At 39.4% G+C, this 19,514-nt stretch overlaps 1 protein-coding gene and 1 non-coding gene across 5 annotated transcripts in view; both read left to right on the forward strand.

Annotated features, from left to right (window-relative positions):
- The window catches only part of Plppr1 (phospholipid phosphatase related 1), a 280,800-nt gene that overhangs the window by 223,103 nt on the left and 38,183 nt on the right, over positions 1-19,514 (forward strand). For all 4 annotated transcript variants that reach the window (NM_178756.4, XM_017320250.2, XM_011250049.3 and 1 more), the window contains exon 4: positions 18,357-18,489. In NM_178756.4, coding sequence (NP_848871.1) covers positions 18,357-18,489 — 133 coding nt within the window. The remainder of the gene's footprint in view (positions 1-18,356; positions 18,490-19,514) is intronic.
- Gm22685 lies at positions 6,734-6,839 on the forward strand. Its single transcript, XR_003955561.1, has one exon. It is a non-coding gene; the product is annotated as a U6 spliceosomal RNA (small nuclear RNA).

Consider the following 19,514-nt stretch of genomic DNA (forward strand, 5'->3'; position numbering starts at 1 on the left):
TTCAGCTGAGACAGACTGAGTGGAAGTCGGCAAAGGAAATAAATAATAAAATAAAATAGATCCTGCCTTTTATAGATAGATGGATACTTTTTGCTTTTTAGTATCTAGATTTTTAAAGCTGTTTTTTTTAAGCATGTGTGAATGTCAGAAATCAACAGATATTGTTAGCTTGGCATGTTAAGAATAGCTACTGTACTCTCAGAAAAAAAAATATGCTGTGAGTTGTGTGTATTCAGAAAGGAGGCCAACTGTTAGTGAGGGCACTGCCACAGACTCAGATCAGAGAGGAACAGAACCCTCTAGCTGGTACCTCCTGCTGCTACAGCTGAACTGCAAAGGCCAGAGATGAACAAAATACTTGACCCAAAAATTTGATGTCTCTGCCCCTGTAGAAGTCACGTCACATTGAGCTAGCTCAGTTGCAACCTTACCTTCATTTATTTCATTTTTCTCTCTACCGAGGTCAAAAATCAGACAGACAGCTCTGGAGGGAGACTGCTTCAAGGACATAAAGCTTGCATATCCAAGTGAGCCAGTCGAGTGATTTAACATTTAGACATTATCATTTTATGAGAGTGCTAAAGTAAACATTTCTGTGACTGAACCCATTGCTGTTACCAGGACAGACTAATCCCAGTATCTTAGTCCCCATTCTGTCCTTTCCTTTTCAATAGTTGCTCTCCAACTCATCCACCTCACCTCTGACATGCCTTCTGCTCTCCTTTATCCAAGGCCTAAATAAAAATACCAACTAGCGTCCTGAAGAGCAGCGCGATGGCTCAGACATTTAATTCAAATGCTGTCCTGAGTGGAAATGCTTCCACTCAGGAAAGGCCTTATGATGAGAAAGTGATCATAATTTTGAGGATATAGCAGTAATGAGTTGTCATACTTTAAATTTATTAAAAATCATCAACCCAGCCTCAGAGGAGCCCTTAACTACCAAGACTTCAGGAGAAGGGAGAGTAACATTGATGAGATGCAGCATAATATATCAGGGTGGCTGCAAACCTTAGGTCTAGAGAGCAGCGCATCTGGCTCTCCTCACTGATCTCTCCTAGACAAGACAAGACAAGGTTGCCATTGGATTTAAAAATGACTTCCTAAAGTTCCTAGCATACCTTTAGTGCCAGGGAGTACAGAACCTGGTAGAAACTACCCTTCACCAACTTTGGCATCGCAGGACGAATGTCCTCATCTGAGAATTATGACATTCCATTGAGAATCCCTGTACGAACTCTTCTAGAGGGAACCGGACATAACTTCTATATCTCCCTTCCTTGCTTATCAGCCCTAGAAAGAGGAGAAAGCATAGATAGAAGGCATGTGCCTCAAAAGTCAGAAGACCTCAGATAAAACAAGGAAGAAAGTAAAACTCTGTCTAGAGTGGACTGGCTCTGACATGAAGCAGTGGTTTAGTCTGGAACTGGGTTGTGCTCCCTTCTGTTTTCTATGTATATCATTTTCATATGTGTTCAGACATGAATTGCTGATTGACCCATTGAGTTACTAATGTATTTTCTTCTTTTCTTCCTAGTTTCAGGGAATATTATCATTCTCTTTATCTTCCTATAAATGTATTGAGATTTTGCCCATTTAAAACAAAAAGATATCTAAGGTCAATGAATCATTAACAAATGTGAGCAAAAAATAGCATCAGAAAACAATATAATTATTAAATATAATAAAAAATTCGTCAAAGTGTTAAGTGCACATAAAAGTGGAAAAGGAAAATATGGGAAACTATTTGGAGGGAGGACCGATTTGGGCCAGGGTAAGGAGAGCAAGGGTGGATCAATGTGACCAAAGAATGATGACAAATGTATGAAAATTTTATAATGAAAAACATTGTTTTGTATACCTAAAAGGAAAGAAAGCATTTTATAATTGATGTATACTCTGCAGGTGTTGTCTGCATGAGTGACATAGCAACCCAGTGAGCTGGAACAGGGCTACGCCAACGAACACAGGATACTGAGTTTACAGGTCCATTCACCTTTCAGTTGAGGACACTGAGGCACAGTTTGGCTAAACGTTGTCCTCAAGGTTCCATTTTTCTATAAACAGATGGACAGCGATCTTCTCACTGGGTCCTGTTTTTGTTTTCCCTCTCATGTTAGGGGCATTGCTGAGAACCAGGGCTGAGCACAGCTGATGGGTTCATAGCAGAGAGCCGTCTAATCCTCAGTCTAGTCGTCTAGTCACCAGTGATCTTCCCTCGGGATCTCAAAATTAGTGAGCAGCCGCAAGCCAGGGCTCCTCTGAAAGGGAAAGGAGCTGCGTTCACTTCCGGTGTCAGTGAGACACGACTTGCTCAACGGCAGCCAGAATGGCGTGTCAGGGCCTCCGAGTGCTGGAGTACACTTCAGCACAGACTCAGAGGCCCCCAGCTTCACTGCCTTCAGTGAGCAGTCATCTCCCACAAACTGGGGGGGGGGGGGGGGGGGGACGGGGGACGGGGACACGGGACGGGGAGGCAATAGCTGGTGTTTCTAGTTGCTTAGCTTCTTGCAGGTTCTCATCCCTACACTTCAACGGGGATCAGGTTCAGTGATTTCCAGGACCCCTCTAGTTCTCAGATGTCATGAGAACACAAAAAGGAAGATTTTGATGAGAGTCTCCACATTAGGTTCTCAGCAAGTCAGAGCTTCCTTTCTGGATCCACTTCTGTGTTTCTGGGCTTTGCATGTGTCACAGAATTAAAGCTCTTACTTGTTTCTCCTTCAAAGACTCCTCTGTGCTCCCTGGAGTATAATGAGAGCAGGACCCTCTTTGAGTGGTCTGTATGGTAACTAGCAGTGATTTAAAAAAAAAAAATTTACCTCTAGCTGGATTGTCCTTGGCTTTCTGTGCATCTGCAAATAACGACAGTGGCTGAACTGAACGTCACACTCCTATGACTCCACATATGGCCATTAACAGCCCCATTCACAGCTGCATATACTCAGGGGAGGGATGAGGGTAAAGACTGTACCATTTGACCTGTCAGCTTCCTGGTTTCCCTTTTAGGCTTTCCTGTCAAAACATATCAACCTCATATTGAGGCAAGGCCACTTGGGATCGCGTGCACGGGGCCAGTGCCACCGTTTTATCAGGTCTTTAGGAAATGTTAAAGCTTAGAGAATTTATTGTGTCCAGAACTGTTTATCCCACAGTGGTAACCCATACTTCAAAGAAACCTGCAGGGTGTGCTCTGACTACCTGGACAGCTTGGCTAAATAAGTACTGCCTTGGGCCTTCTGAATAAACTCAGCCTCTCAGGCAAAGGAAGGGAGCCAGAGAGCCTGCTTGAATAAGAGGATTTACTGGGCAGAGAATCTGATCTACCCTTATTTTATCTCAGTCCCAGTGGCACAAGGCATGAGAAGATAGCTATTAAACCTTTCTCTTGGCCTTACAATGAAGTGACTGGGGAGTATTTAGCATTGAAGAAGCAGAACATTTGACTCCCTGCCCAAGAGAATTGAAATCGCTCACAGCTTACACTCCAGTGCTTACACACACGCGCGCGCGCGCGCACACGCACACACACACACACACACACACACACACACACAGAGGCTACTCAGCAACAATTGCAATTTCCTCAGGAAGGAAAAGCTAAACACAATTTGATACAAAGCCACAGTTTAGCTGAACTTGCAAATCTTCATGTGTACATTTGTGCAAGCTCTTTGAATCAAATGCAAGACTAGCTGCAGATCAGAGTAGACTGTCACTGCCGCGGACCATTGGCTGGCTGATGAAGGCCACAGCTGCTGAAGTAAAGGAGACATTGTTACATTGTTGGCTGTGTGCTCCTTCAGAATTTGCCTCTTCCGGGCTCTGAACAGTCTCCTGTGTTAAGATTCTTTGACATTTTTAAGTCACATCCATTTCCACTGTACTGCACGTGACTTCTTAAATAAAAAAAATTCTCTTACCACTGTTGCTACTATACTCGGTCTTTACAACTTACACTCTCTTCTGGAGCAGACAGACAGACAACCCAATTAAGTTTTTTTGAATTGAAAAAAAAAAAAACTTTAAAAAAATTCCACATTTTCTGTCCATATTAGAGGTTAGTGATCCTGATTTCCTTTAGTGATGTTTGTTCGTTAGTTTGGTTATTTGTTCATTTGCTTGTTCATTGCATGATTTTGAGCTACTCCTAGTGTAAAGGTATGCCATCCAATGACTGCTGACTGGTGACATGTTAGAAAGATTGACCATTTGATTGTTTTAGGATTTTTTTGTTTCTGTCTTGTTTTTGTCACAAATGTTTGCCTAGAAATTTGGACTTGTTAAATTACCTGGACATTACAGTGAGCTTTAGTTTTTTATTGACAGCAGGATTTTAGTGAAACTATTTCAAGATTCCATTTTTCTTGTCCAACAAAACAAATGGTGTCAGTGAACTTCGTGGTTTTTGGAATATATGGTTTGGCTTTTCTACAACACCATGCAGAGTCTCAACAGCTCTCTGAGCAGGTAGACGTAGCTCTTGGACCAGGTCAGAAGTCAATTGCTAGTATTTTATCAGAGGCACTGAATGGTTTTCGAAACACTATCATACCAACAGCATTGCCTACTTGAGCTGTTAAAAGGCACGGGAAGTGTCTAGTGATAGTGCCTATTATTTGTTTCTATCTATGTATGATAAAGCAAAAGTCGGTAATTCTTGAGCTAATCAAAGTTTTGGAAGTAAAGGAAGCAGAGCCTCCCTGCAGATCTAGAGGACATGGCACTCATTGTGAAAGCTGAAAGTCCAGAATAAAGGGTACTCTCACAATGCTGGCAACTTCTCTATATTGTTTTCCTCATTTCCTCGGTCACTTTTAAAATCTACAAAAATTTGAATGTCTATGACTATGGAATTCTCCCAGGCAGAATATTGAGTATTAGCTCTCACAGTAGCTGAAGGTGCTATGCAAGCTCCCAAGGGAGAATAGAAGTTTATAATTATACCCAGCTGTAATACCCATGGACCACAACAATAGCCCATGTGGAATGATGTGCTCACAAGGGTAAAATAGTGGCACTTATGTCTTGGAGATACCCAAAAGCCATCTAATTGGACTTAAGGCTTGGTCCATGGGAAAACCATGACTGGTAGGTAAACAGCCAACTTACCTTAGCTGGAAAGTCCATGCAGCCCACAGGAGAATCTGTTACTGCCACTCTGCTAAATTAGGATGACCTCTAATTGCATTCTAAATAATTATCCTTACACCCACAGAGAAGTGTAATTCCCACCCCTCATCAAAAGAGTTTTTTGGTTTTTTTTGTTTTTGTTTTTGTTTTTTTTTTTTGGTGGCAGACAGAATCATATCAAATATCCACAACTGGTCAAATGCAGAGAACTGTTAACTGTGGGGTGCCTGGTCCTGTGTATTACATTTACAACTCAGAGAATATTATGGTAGAGGAGGCAGAAAGATTGTAAAAGCCAGAGGACTAGGATGTCTGCTACATGATAGTATCTTCCATATATGACAAGGAAACTGCATCTATGAAATTCCAACAATATGTCTGTCTAAACAAGTCCTGGATAATGACAATACAGCTGACATGCCAGTGTGAGTGGGGGAAATCTCACAAGGCCTCATCCCTAGATGAAGAGCCTCAAACAATTTCGATGATGGATAAGAGGAGCAGAAGCATTCTACCCCAGAGGAGCTCCTTAATCAATTATCTAATACGAAATGGTCAGCCCTTCATGTTTATACATATCAGCCAAACTAAAAGGACTCAGGGATCCAAATTCACAGGAAGTACAATGTAGTGGAAAGTAAAAAGATAAAAGAATATTATATGCAAATAAAAATCAAAATGGAAAGGGTGCACGGGGTAATCATCATATCCAAAACTGAGGACTTGGGAATATTTTCATACACTTTCCAGTTGTCGTCTGAAAAGTGTGAAATCCTTCCAAATCTCTTGAGAACCAATGCTTTTAAAAGCTTCAACTTTTGGAGCATTTCAGATTTTGATTGTTGGATGCTCAGACATTTATAGCCATACTTGAACAAAATGCTCTTTAAACCACAATATGTAAAAAGATACAAAGCAGATCATTATACTATAGCAAAAGGGCTCATTCAGCAAGAGGGTACAACATTTGCAAACACTGAACACAGGAGCACCTAAATACATGAAGCAAATATTAAAAGATCTGAAGAGAGAGTTTTCAGTGGCATAGATAGCAGGCTATCTTAGTACCCTACTTCTTGCTGTGGACAGATCCTGCAGAAATAAGACCAATAAGGAAACATCTGACTTTAATCTAGACTAGATAGACCTAACAGGCACATATAAGAGATTCTGTTTTACAGCAGTGGAATACACCTTCAATAACATGTACAGAACATTGTCTAGGATAGATCCTACTAGGCCACAAAATGATTCTTAGCATTTAAGATTCAAATCATAGCTGGGCGTGGTGGAATACACCTTTAATCCCAGCACTTGGGAGGTAGAGGCAGGCAGATTTCTGAGTTTGAGGCCAGCATGGTCTACAAAGTGAGTTCCAGGACAGCCAGGACTATACAGAGAAATCCTGTCTCAAAAAAAAAAAAAAAAAAAAAAACAACAACAACAAAGATTCAAATCATATCCAGTTTTTTTCTGAGCAGATTTATATAAATCTACATGAGAATAATCTAAAAATTCACAAAATCTGAATATTCACAAGTACATTTAAACTATGCAACATGCTTCATAACAACAAATTGGTCAATAAAGATAATATATAGTGCTCGCTTCAGCAGCACATAACTAAAATTGGAACGATACAGAGAAGATTAGCATGGCCCCTGCACAAGGATGACACGCAAATTCGTGAAGCGTTCCATATATTTTGGATACAGAAAATGTGGTACATTTGCACAATGGAGTACTACTCAGCTATTAAAAGAATGAATTTATGAAATTCCTAGGCAAATAGATGGACCTGGCGAGCATCATCCTGAGTGAGGTAACCCAATCACAAAAGAACTCACATGATATGTACTCACTGATAAGTGGATATTAGCCCAGAAACTTAGAATACCCAAGATATAAGATACAATTTGCAAAACACATGAAACTGAAGAAGAACGAAGACCAAAGTGTGGACACTTTGCCCCTTCTTAGAATTGGGAACAAAACACCCATGGAAGGAGTTACAGAGACAAAGTTTGGAGCTGAGACGAAAGGATAGACCATCTAGAGAATGCCATATCCATGGATCCATCCCATAATTAGCCTCCAAATGCTGACACCATTGCATACACTAGCAAGATTTTGCTGAAAGGACCCTGATATAGCTCTCTCTTGTGAGACTATGCCGGGGCCTAGCAAACACAAAAGTGGATGCTCACAGTCAGCTATTGGATGGATCAGAGGGCCCCCAATGGAGGAGCTAGAGAAAGTACCCAAGGAGCTAAAGGGAACTGCAACCCTATAGATGGAACAACAATATGAACTAGCCAGTACCCTGGAGCTCGTGTCTCTAGCTGCATATGTATCAAAAGATGGCCTAGTTGGCCATCAGTGGAAAGAGAGGCCCATTGGACTAGCAAACTTTATATGCTTCAGTACAGGGGAACGCCAGGGCCAAGAAGTGGGAGTGGGTGGGGGAGGGTGTGGGGGACTTTTGGGATAGCATTGGAAATGTAAATGAAATAAATAACGTAATTTAAAAAAAGAAAGAATATATACATATATGTGTGTGTGTGTGTGTGTGTGTGTGTGTGTGTGTGTGTGCGCGCGCGCGCGTGTGTGTGTGTGTGTGTGTGTGTGTGTGTGTGTGTGTGTGTACACATATACATATATTCTGTTTTTTTTTTAATTCTCTGAGGCCTGGGGAGATTGTTTAGGAGGTGAAATGATGACCTAACTTTGGATCACCAGCACCTGTGTCAAAACTTACTGTACATCTGCAAGCCCAGCTGGCAGTGTGGCAGACAGAGATAGGTGAAATACTGGAGGGCTTTGGGTAGCAAATCAAGCCAATCTCTGAGCTCCAGGTTCAGTGGAAAACACCATTTAAAAAGTAAGGAAGACAGTGATTACGGGAAACACTTCAGGATGGACTCCAGTCCTCACTTGCATATGCACATACACATGCCAACACACACGCACACACGCGCGCACACACACACACACACACGCACTAATACAGAGAGAGAGAGAGAGAGAGAGAGAGAGAGAGAGAGAGAGAGAGAGAGAGAGAATGCTGGAAAACAACATACCAAAACTCAATGGAATGAAACCAGTACAAGATTGAATTTTTATAGCAATAATACTTTAGTCAATGGAAAGGAAAGCTATTAATTAAAGCATAATGTTATGGTTTAAGAAATTAGGAAAATACATATAAAGGACATATCATAGGGGGATAAATGAAAGAGATATTAGAAAAATCAATAAAGCTTAATAGCTATTGTTTGCAAAAACAATACAGGATTTTATCTCTTTTTTAAAAAAAGAAGAGAAAGAGGACCCCAAAAGTCAAAAGAGGGACACTACAAATAATAAAAGGGAAAGACAATAGATAATTAGAAGATATTATGAACAAGTGTAGCCAACAAATTGTATAATCTAAAAGAAATATATACAATTTTTAACACATAAAATAAGCCAAAATGTAGTCATAAGAAAATAGGAAATATAGAGAATGAAAAGGAGACTGAATCAAAAACAAAAGTGTATCATCAATGTGATGCTTTGTATATGCTCAGCCCAGGGAATGGCACTATTAGAAGGTATGGACTTGTTGGAGTAAGTGTGTCACAGTGGGTGTGGGCTTTAAGACCCTCATCCTAGCTGCCTGGAGTTCAGTATTCTGCTAGCAGCCTTCAGATGAAGATGTAGAACTCTCAGCTCTGTTACACCATGTCTGTGAGGACTCTGCCATTCTCTCACTTTGATGATAATGGACTGAATATCTGAACCTTTAAGCCAGCCCCCAATTAAATGTTATCCTTTTTTAATAGACTTGTATTGGTCATGGTGTCTGTTCACAGTAGTAAAAACATAAGACAATCAATAAAGAAAAAGATCAAGAACTGAGTTCCTTCTCTGCTGGATTCTACCAAATGTTAACAGAAAAAATGAATATCAGTTGTTCAGACTCTTCCTAGAAATTAGAGAGAACATATTTGTAATCCTACTTTATGAGGCCAGAGTGACCCTAGTGTTAAAACCAACAAACACAGTGCATCAAAAGAGATTGCCAGGCCACTCCTGCTGATGAAAAGAGATGTGGACCTCCCTTAACTAGCTATCACCAAATTGAGTTCAGCAATTCCACATCTTCAGATTACCTGAAGATCATCTTCAGTACCACAGATTCCAGGAAAGTAAACAGAGACCATGACTGGGGCTAGAGAGGAGAATATCAGGATACAGGAGATATGAAGAGGGAAATAGGGAAAACTGGAAGGAGGCTTTAACTGTGTAATCAGGAAAGAAGTGAATACAGGAGAGGGAAAGAGGGAGCCAAATAATAGTAAATATGTTTGAAAAGGTCATGGGGAATTATATTATTTTATATATACCTAAAACTACATAATACACAGAAGTGTGCAGTATGTCATTTGGGCTGGCAATGCTCCCCACAAAAGCCACACACTGTCTAACAAAAACCTGGTATCAGGCATGAGAAAGCTTTTTTCAAGTTGTTGGTCATTGTAGTCCAAGAAACTCCAACACAATGTAGGTTATTTCTGTTTCCCTTGGTGGCATCTTAGCAGTTGATGATAAGTCCCTATTGCTGAAGATGGCATATACTTTGCACATAAGCTTGGTCTAACCTGAAGGCCTCCGTCCTGGGACTGCTTTCCAAGTACCAGAAGGTTCTGAGCATGTTGCCAAGTGAGAGAATCATCCAGTAATTCTACTAGCTATGACATCTATGAACCACAATGATGACCAGCATGCCAAGATATGTGCACAGGTGCAAATGTGGCATCCATTAGAACAACTTTCTAATTGGACTTGGGTCCAACTCGACACAAGGGAGATCATCCTGGTACTAGAAACATAGACAACTATCCAGAGCAAAAGAAATCATGGATCTTCAGGAAGAACTTGCTACTACCATTTTAGTAGAACAACATAATTCCCAGTTAAATTTCAAAACTTAACCTTTTGTTTCTTTTTTTTTTCTTCTCCCAGACAGTATATTTGGATTGAATTTTCCACTCCCTCTATTTTTCCCAGTCCCAATCCCACCTCCCCTCTTGCCCAGATTCACTCCTGCTCTGTTTCCCTTTAAAAATAAAAGATCAGGCCTCCAGGAATATCCACCAAGCATGGCCTAACAAGATACAATAGGAGTGGACACAAACCCTCATATCAGGGTTGGATGATGTAACCCAGTAGGAGAAAATAGGTCACAAATGCAGGTAAAAAAGTCAGAGATGCACCCCACTCCCACTGTTGGGAGTCCCCCAGGAACACCAAGCTGTGCAATCATAACATATATACAGAGGACCTAACTCAAATGCATATGGGGTCCATGTTTGTCACTTCAGTCTCTGTGAGCCCTATGAGCCCTGCTTCATGGTGTTCTGGACCCCTCTGGTGTCTACAATTCTTATTTATCCTCTTCTGTGGGGTTCCCCTGGCTCCCCACCAGTTTTTGACTATGAGTTTCTGCATCTGCTCACACCAGTTGCTGGAGGATTGCCTAACTGATGACAATTGGGCTAGGCACTGATCTATGAGTATAGCAGAAAATCTTTAGACACCATGCCATTTTTTTGCCAGTCTTGTTTGATTTTGTCCATGGTCTCTGGACTATCCTGCTTTGGTTCCTGACCATCCAGGCAGTGTCAAGCATGGGATCCCATTTGAGGCCTGAGCCTCAAGTTGTTCACTCCAACAAGTTCGGCCCCACTATTACACCAGGATATCTTGCAAGGACAGATTAATAGGTCAAAGGTTTTCTGGCTGGGTTCATGTCCCAGACACTCTGCTAGGAACCTTGATTGGTTATAGAAGATGGCTAGTTCAGGCTCCATATCCCCACTACTGAGAGACATTACTAGTGTTACTCTCACAAATTCAAACTATCTATACTATCTGCACTAGGTATCTACAGGGCCTCTTAAGTGCTCCCCAATTAAACTTATTCCTATTCCTACAGATAAGTGTAGCTTTCAAGACCTCATCAAACATCTCTTTTGCTATGGACAGTGACAATTAGAAAAAGCCACAACTGATTAAAATTCAAAGATCAGTTGACCATGGGATACATATCCCCATTGAATACATCTATAACACAACTCTTGCAGCTAATGTCCCTCCAGAGACATCATAGAAGTAAGGACAGAACGACTGTAAGAATCAGAGGAGCAGGAGATATGCTGTGGGATTGTGTCCTCTAGAAAAGATGGGGAAGCTACATCCAGAATATTTCAACTCTAAGCCTGCCTGGGCAAGATCTAAACAAGGACAATACAAAAAGACTTGTTAGCATGGAAGAGAAAAATCTCATCACAGAAAGTTCCACCCATAAAGAAAGAACTAATGAAAGATAGAAGATGAGCCCACTAATTGATTATCCACTTCCAAGTGGTCAGTCCTGAAATCATATACACATAACAACACCAAACGGATACAGCAAATTCTGTTTATATATGTATGTATGTATGTATGTATGTATGTATGTATGTATGTATGTATAATTTTTTTTGAAGAAACTGGGCCATGAGTTTAAGTGGTATAAGGATGTAGGGACCTGAAAGGGATTGGAAGGAAGAAAGGGAAGGAGAAAATTATGTAATTACATTTTTAATTAATTTTTTTAGTTTTAAAATGGTCATCCCAGAGATAAAGCGAATTCATCCAAGAATGTAAGGATGGTTCAACATACGCAAATCAATACACACAGTACATCACATTAATAGAAAGAAAGAAAAAATATGATTGTTTTAATAGATAAGTGTTTAACAATATTCAATATTATTTCACTATAAAAATGACCAGTAAATTGCCTGAATACAGTAAAAATATCATATGACATATTCATACTTCACAGGGAGATGCCAGGTCTCTTCACTTCTACTTAGCATAGTCCTAACTACAGTAGATAACAAACAGAATTAAAAGGTGTCCAAACTGTAAATGAAAAAATTACATTGTGCCTCTTTGCGGAACACATGCTACCTAATTTTGTGACACTAAGCCCATTCAGTAAGCTACGGTATGTATAGTTAGTATACAGAAATCAATAGCATTTATATACACTGTTCAAAGGCTCTCTGAAAAATGAATCAAGAAAGCAGTGTACAATTGCTACAGAATTTTAAAATAATAATGTTAAGAAGGTCAGAACAGTGTCTTCTGGACATGACCTCTGAATATTCATGAGCTCACAGAAGCCACATAATGGCTCACAATTATCTGTAATCCTAGTTTCAGGGTACCTGACACTCTTTCTGACTTCGAAAGGTTCTGTATGCACATGGTGCACAGACATGCATACAAAGTAAATGCTGTTGGGTACATTGGAAACCTACCAACAGTACAAGGACATTAGACTCTAAGCTCACACTTTATGGAGTAATACACCCAAAGCAAATTAAAGACTTAATGTAAATCCTGTAACTATGAAACTGCTAGAAGAAAACAAAGGAAAACTTTATGACAAAGGACTTGTTGATTTTTTAGGTATGACCCCAAAAGCATAGTCAATGAAAGATATATAGAGAGGATTACAAACTAAATTCCTTATGCCTAACAAAGGAAACAGTTGTATAGAAAAAAATCATACACAAAACTGAAGAAAATATATGCAATTATACATGTGGCAAGTGATTCATATGTAAAATACATAAATAACACAATAGCCCTTGGATTAAACATTGTCAGATCCTCTGAAAAGAACACATACAAAGTTTTCAGCATCATTATTCACCATGGAAATAAAAATTGCTTAGCAATGAGATAATGCTTCAACCCCTATTAAGATGGGCCTTCCAAAAAGAAAAAAAAAATGATCTGAAGAACAGGACACCTTATAACAAGGGTTAGTAGAGATGAGAATTAGTGAAGTCACTATGGAAAAACATTGTGGATATTCCTTGAAAATGTAAACATGGAACTGCCATGTGGTCCATCTGTCCCAAAGGAAATAAAGTCAATACATTGAAGAAATCTGTACTCACACATCTCTTGCAGCCTCATTTACAATATTCAATATATCAGATCATTCCAAATGTCCAATGTGGTATAAACACTTAGGAAGTCAATCGTGATGTGGATGGGATCATTCAGGACATTATATGTGGGGTAAACTAAATACAAAAATAAATGCCACATGATGTCACTTATATGTGGACTCTAAGTTGACCTCACCAAGACACAGAATAGAATGATGACTGGTAGGGACCTGAGTGGTTAGGGAGGGAGAAGGCTCAAGCAAATATTGTTCAAATGATTCAAAACTTCAGTTAGCAGTGTTCATAAAATAAACCTATAACTGTACAATATGAATACCAAGACATTGTGAACTTTAAAAATGCTGAATGAATGCTAACTACTCAAAGTCCCAAAGTGATGACTGTGTTTGGTAGGGCACATGTTAATTACCTAGGGTTAGAGATTATATAATATAAACACACTTTAGAACATCATGCTGAACATAGGAAAATGCATATAATTTTATCTGTTAAAATAGTTTTAATTGTATGAATAAATGCAGCAAAACAGCACACACACAAAAACTGTGTTTCTGTACAGTTTACATATTTGTACTTGAGTTTTTGCATGTGAAATAAGCCTAACCAAGAATGGCAGTTGCCCTCCTGACTTAAAGTATGCTGACTTCTGTGTAAAAGGTTACATATCACTTAGGATTGTGGCTAGCATACCTGGGAAATGACAGTGTACTAATGGAATTTATCTACATGTCATTCTTGCCAGGGCTACTTTGGCCTTGACCATTTCTCACTGTAGGACACTCTAATTTGCCATGATTGATATGGAGTTTGTTAGCCAACAATCAGAGAGGCCTAAATAAGTAAGGTAGCCAAAACTGAACACATGGAGCCTCCCACGTGCTCCAGCTGCTCTTTGTACAGATGATGGATTAAGACAGAATGGTCCAGCAGAAGTACAGATGGAAGTGCCAAGGCACTGCCAATGCCAGAGCCCTAAATCTGCCATCCTGACAAAATGGCATCCACAGTAGGCTGCAGGCTTGGCAGAAAGCAAAGACATCCTTTAACTTCACAGTCCTGCATCCTAAGGCAGAATCATCCCCCTATAAGAACAGAAGATCAGGCCAGGCAGTGGTAGCGCTCGTCTTTAATCCCAGCACTCGGGAGGCAGAGGCAGGTGGATTTCTGAGTTCGAGGCTAGCCTGGTCTACAGAGTGAGTTCCAGGACAGCCAGGGCTACACAGAGAAACCCTGTCTCAAACAACAACAACAACAAAAAAAAAAAGAACAGAAGATCAGTAAGTGGAGAAATATTGATGGCTCGTGTGGTTAGGAAGATGGCTGTCCTTGCACTGTGAAAGGAGCTGGATTACTCCATCAAAATTTTACAAGTCAGAAATATATCTCTCCAGTTTGACTATAAAATGACCTTTAGACACATCCTTCTCTCTAGCTTCCTTCTTTTAGTACTTATGCACTTAGTATATTCCAGGCACTACCTGTATTTGGATATCCGTATTAAATCTACATTTTCTTTTTCTCTTAATTAATTTTTATTAAGCATACAAAATAGGGGTTTCATTTCAAATAAGCACTTGCTCTAGTTTTTCTCTTTTATGTTCCTCCTTTGTGAATGTTGGCTTGCGATACTATCTTTGTATCAGTTTCCACATTCTTAATTTTTAAATTCCATTTACTTACTGATTGTGTGTATGCATGAACATGACACAATACCTCCATGTGAAAGTCAGAAGACAATGTGTAAAAGTCAACTCTCTCCTTCCCTCATGTAGGTCTCAGGGACTGAGCTCAGGTAATCGGGCTTGAGGAATACAACTGATGATCATTATTTTAAACAAAATAAGCCAAACTTAGAAGACAGAGTTGAAGGGTTTTTTCTCATTTGTGGGTCTAGGATTCATATATATATATATATATACACACACATAATTAGGAGGTACATTTTACACAAAGAATAAAGACTGATGCAAATCTGGGATTTCTAGAGAAGGAAAATCCTTTCTTCCATCTTGGGTTCTCCGTTTTTTCAGTACTTTCTCAGTAGACTTTGCTCATCCTGGAACCTGCCTCTCCAGTGGCTTAGTTAAGTGCTTCGTGGTAATAGAGTAATTGTAGTGATGATGACTAGTGGGAATGCTATCAACTGTTATCAAACAACTTCACCTACTTCTATAGCACATAAGAAGATTCAGACGGTGTTGTAAACAATTTATATATGGATATATAAGCATACACATGTATATACAGCGCATAGCTATGCTTGCGTTTGTATATATATTATTGGCTTAACTATATATAAAACTAAATATATGTATATATTTATATGGTTAAACCAGTAAGTCTACTATCCTGATAATAGAAATAAAATACTTGAGCCATGAGCCATAACAGGTCACACACACACACATACAGAGAGAGAGAAAGAGGGGGGGGGGGGAATGTAAGGTAATTTGGGTGACTATTCTATTATCTCTTTTATCTCCCAAATGAATGACACAGAGACTTGGTATATTTGTATATTTATTTCAAGCTTAGTGTTTCTGACACTAAGCTGGGCAGGTTCTAAGCTATTCTAACCCTACTCTGCTGGCCTGTTCTACTTCCCAGCCTACTTTCCAACCACTTGTCCTGTTTCTGCCATCTTGATTTCATCTTGGTTCCTTCTTCTTCTGTGTCCTCATGGCACCTCCCCTGCTCATGGTGAATGCCCTGTGTGAATCGCTCAAGGCAAATCTCCTCTCTTTGGCCTCTACCAGAGACCACCCCCCCCTCATTGTGCCCAGCAGTCCAGCCTCCTCTCTCCTGCCCAGCTATTGACTGAGTCAGCTCTCCATTAACCAATCAGAGATGATGGAGAGCAAGCTTTTACAAAATTTTGAGTCAAGAAATACTTCATAATAATGACAATTTAAAAATTCCAGACTGTACCCAGATGTCTGTGCCCAGTAATTGGCATCTGAATACAGAGTGCACTAAAGCATCCCCCAACTTGAGAATCAGCATTGGGAGGGAGGAAAGGGGATGGGAAATTTGAGGAAGTTATATAATTATAATCTCAGAAAAATAAAAGAGAAAAAATTTAAAGGTCAAATAGTGTTTCCAAGGTTACCAAGGCCAGCTGCCTTCAGGGCTTTACCTCTTAACCACTACACTTGTACAGAACAGTAAATATTTGAATTTCTTACTAGTACTGGAAACATCAATAGACAAATGGGCTAAGTTTATGATTCTTTAGCTATTGAAAGGTTCTTGTGATGTTGCAGTATGAAATTTTGGGAAGTAGTGAAAATAGACTCATGTGCTACATTCTAGAGCTGTCTTGGAGTTTCTAAGACAGTCAGTGACTCCACCATTAAAGAGGAACAGCACATAGATGCTTTTGAAATTTTAGATTTTAATTTCTGTTACCACATATGTTCTTTTTTTAAAAGTACTTAAAGATAAAGCTTTTATTTATTTTATTTTATTAGATATTTTCTTTATTTACATTTCAAATGCTATCCTGAAAGTTCCCTATACCCTCCCACCACACTGTTCCCCTACCCACCCACTCCCACTTCTTGGCCCTGGCATTCCCCTGTACTGAGGCATATAAAGTTTGCAAGACCAAAGGACCTCTCTTCCCAATGATGGCCGACTAGGCCATCTTCTGCTACATATGCAGCTGAGACATGAGCTCTGGAGGTACTGGTTAGTTCATATTGTTGTTCCACCTGTAGACTTGCAGACCCCTTCAGCTCCTTGGGTACTTTGTCTAGCTCCATTGGGGGCCCTGTGTTCCATCCAATAGCTGACTGTGAGCATCCACGTCTGAGTTTGCCAGGCACTGGCATAGCCTCATACGAGACCCCACCCAGGGATCCATCCCATAATCAGCCACCAAACCCAAACACTATTGCATATGTTCTTTTATAACATTTTCCTGCAGATACTCTGTGATTACACGTGTACAAAATAGGGGGAAGCTGGAGAGATGGCTTAGTGGTTTAGAGCACTTGCTGCTCTTGGAGAGGACCTGAATTTCATTACCAGCATAAACATATTGGCTCACAGCCATCTCAAACTCCAATAACAGGGAATCTGATGCCATCTTTTGGCCTCCACAGTTACTAGGCAAGCTTGTAGTATACATTCATATCCAGATAAAACATTCATACAAACAAATGCATCAAAAAATTAAACAATCTAAACATGGAGACTCTTAAAACATTGCTAAAATTTTTCTAAAAGCACAGATTATATGAAGGCAGAGAAAAGCATTTTTAAATCCTGAACTTCTGATGATTAATTGGAAATAGAATTAGGAAAATCACAACTACATGTAGTACATTGGGAAGTGTCGGGTTTGAGTCTTATTGACCTGGATTCAGTTTCCCCATGTGCTACTTGTATGCTTTAGACGGCCTTCTTGGCTCTCCAGGAAAGAACCTGTATTTATGCCTAGATCTTCTGGGCATGTCGACATGCTGAAGTGCCATACACTTAGTATTTAAAGGATGATAGTATTGTTAACCTTTGCTCCTTGTTGATAACTTCCATCTTCAGGTGCAGCAGTGCCAGGGATTATTAACACTTGTCCATGCTGATTCTGTATTTTAAACATCAGTCTACTATGCTTAGTGTTGTTGGGATAATTTTTAAATGTCAGTGTAGATGCTGAGCTCAAAGAGTTTACAATCCATGTAAGGATATAAGGATGTATGGGGTATCAGTTTAAGAATCAAGAGATGGATATGGTAATAAAGAACTCACATTCAAACCACTTCAGTGTAAGAGAAACACGCCTCAGGCAAAAATATTAAGCGTTAACATGCAAATAATAATGTATTCTGAGATGTAAAGGTGTGCTTTCTCAGACCATTAGCTATCAGAGTCATTCTTCATCATTGTGACTTCCAACATGAGTTAAAAATGAATTCTACCACAAGCTTTATAATAAACTCCACCAGATGCTATTACTTCAATTTGTATTTTATGACCTTAGAGTTTAATATTTTGCCCTGAGTTGTACCATAAATGGTCAAACATTGATTTCTCTGATTCTTTTGAAGAACTAAATACAAGAAACTCACTCACCATCTCCCCAACCATCATGATATCTTTTAAAAGGATTGTAATTCCTTAGAAGTTATTTTGTATACCTCTGCTCTATCTTGAATCGAAAAGTTCTCCTGCTTGACACATCTTCACCATTTCCTTCCCCAGATTTTCATTGGTGAAATATCCATGTATTTCATAAAGTCAACAAGGGAGTCCCTGATTGCTGAGGAGAAAATGATCCTGACAGGGGACTGCTGCTACCTGAGCCCCTTACTCCGAAGGATCATCAGGTTCATCGGTGAGTTGCAAGGAGCTGTGCTCCCAAAGATATGCTTGAGCAAATAAGCCAAGATATAGCTGAGCCAGCACTAAAAGCAAGGGTTGTTTGGGAATTTCCCACTAAGGGTAAAGGTAAGCCTAATCCTGGTGCCATGTCAAATATTTGATCCTTGAAGTAAGATGTGATTTATTAAATTTTTGTACAGAGTCAGATATGTGATGCTTGAGGTTAGGTGGTGTTTACTACACTGTTATGCAGAATGATCCCAGCCAATTTTTCTCTGCTCATCATTTCTCTGAGATTATCCCTGGGCATATGTTTTAATACTGCTTGGGTGCTGACATATACTAAAGGGTAAGGGTCAGGTAAAGGTTGGGGGACAAATGGGAACATCAGTAAAATGAAATGATCAAAACTTCTGGCAAAGTTCTCCTGACTTGTAGATTTGTTATTCAGGAAATCTAACAAAATATGAGACATCAAATCCTTCAGATTCTTGAAAACAATGCCTTTTCAAACTTGGGAAAGGAATGTTTGGTTTATTGTTCATGATAAAGAATAATGAAGGTATGTTTTATGTCCTTGCTAAAAATGCCTAGAATGCTATGGATAATGATTATAGAAAGGGAATTTGTGTGTTAATTCAGGTAGAAATTTAAATATTGCATAATGCCCTCACTGTAAGCAGTCAATAAATGATCATTAAGTCAATAGTGTAACAAAGCCTTGTAAATGTGCTGACAAGATCCTCATAGGAGTCCCAAAAAAATTTCTAAACTGTGAACATAGCTGTTATTAAAACAAGCTATGGTACTATTTGGAAGACAGGGAACTAGTATATCATGATCTTGTACCTTTTGATAAATAATTAATACCTTTCTTCCTGTTATAGTAAAGGGCTCAAGTTATAAACAAATGACTTTATCAAAGTCTAATATAAAATAACAACTCTGATTGGACTAGGAATGAAGAAGGTACTAGAGCAGAAAGCCTAAGAAAATGTTATGGAAATACATCAAATTAAAATTTAATGCTTAAATTCT

The sequence above is a fragment of the Mus musculus genome, chromosome 4 (assembly GCF_000001635.26).
Source record: "Mus musculus strain C57BL/6J chromosome 4, GRCm38.p6 C57BL/6J".
NCBI lineage: Eukaryota > Metazoa > Chordata > Mammalia > Rodentia > Muridae > Mus > Mus musculus.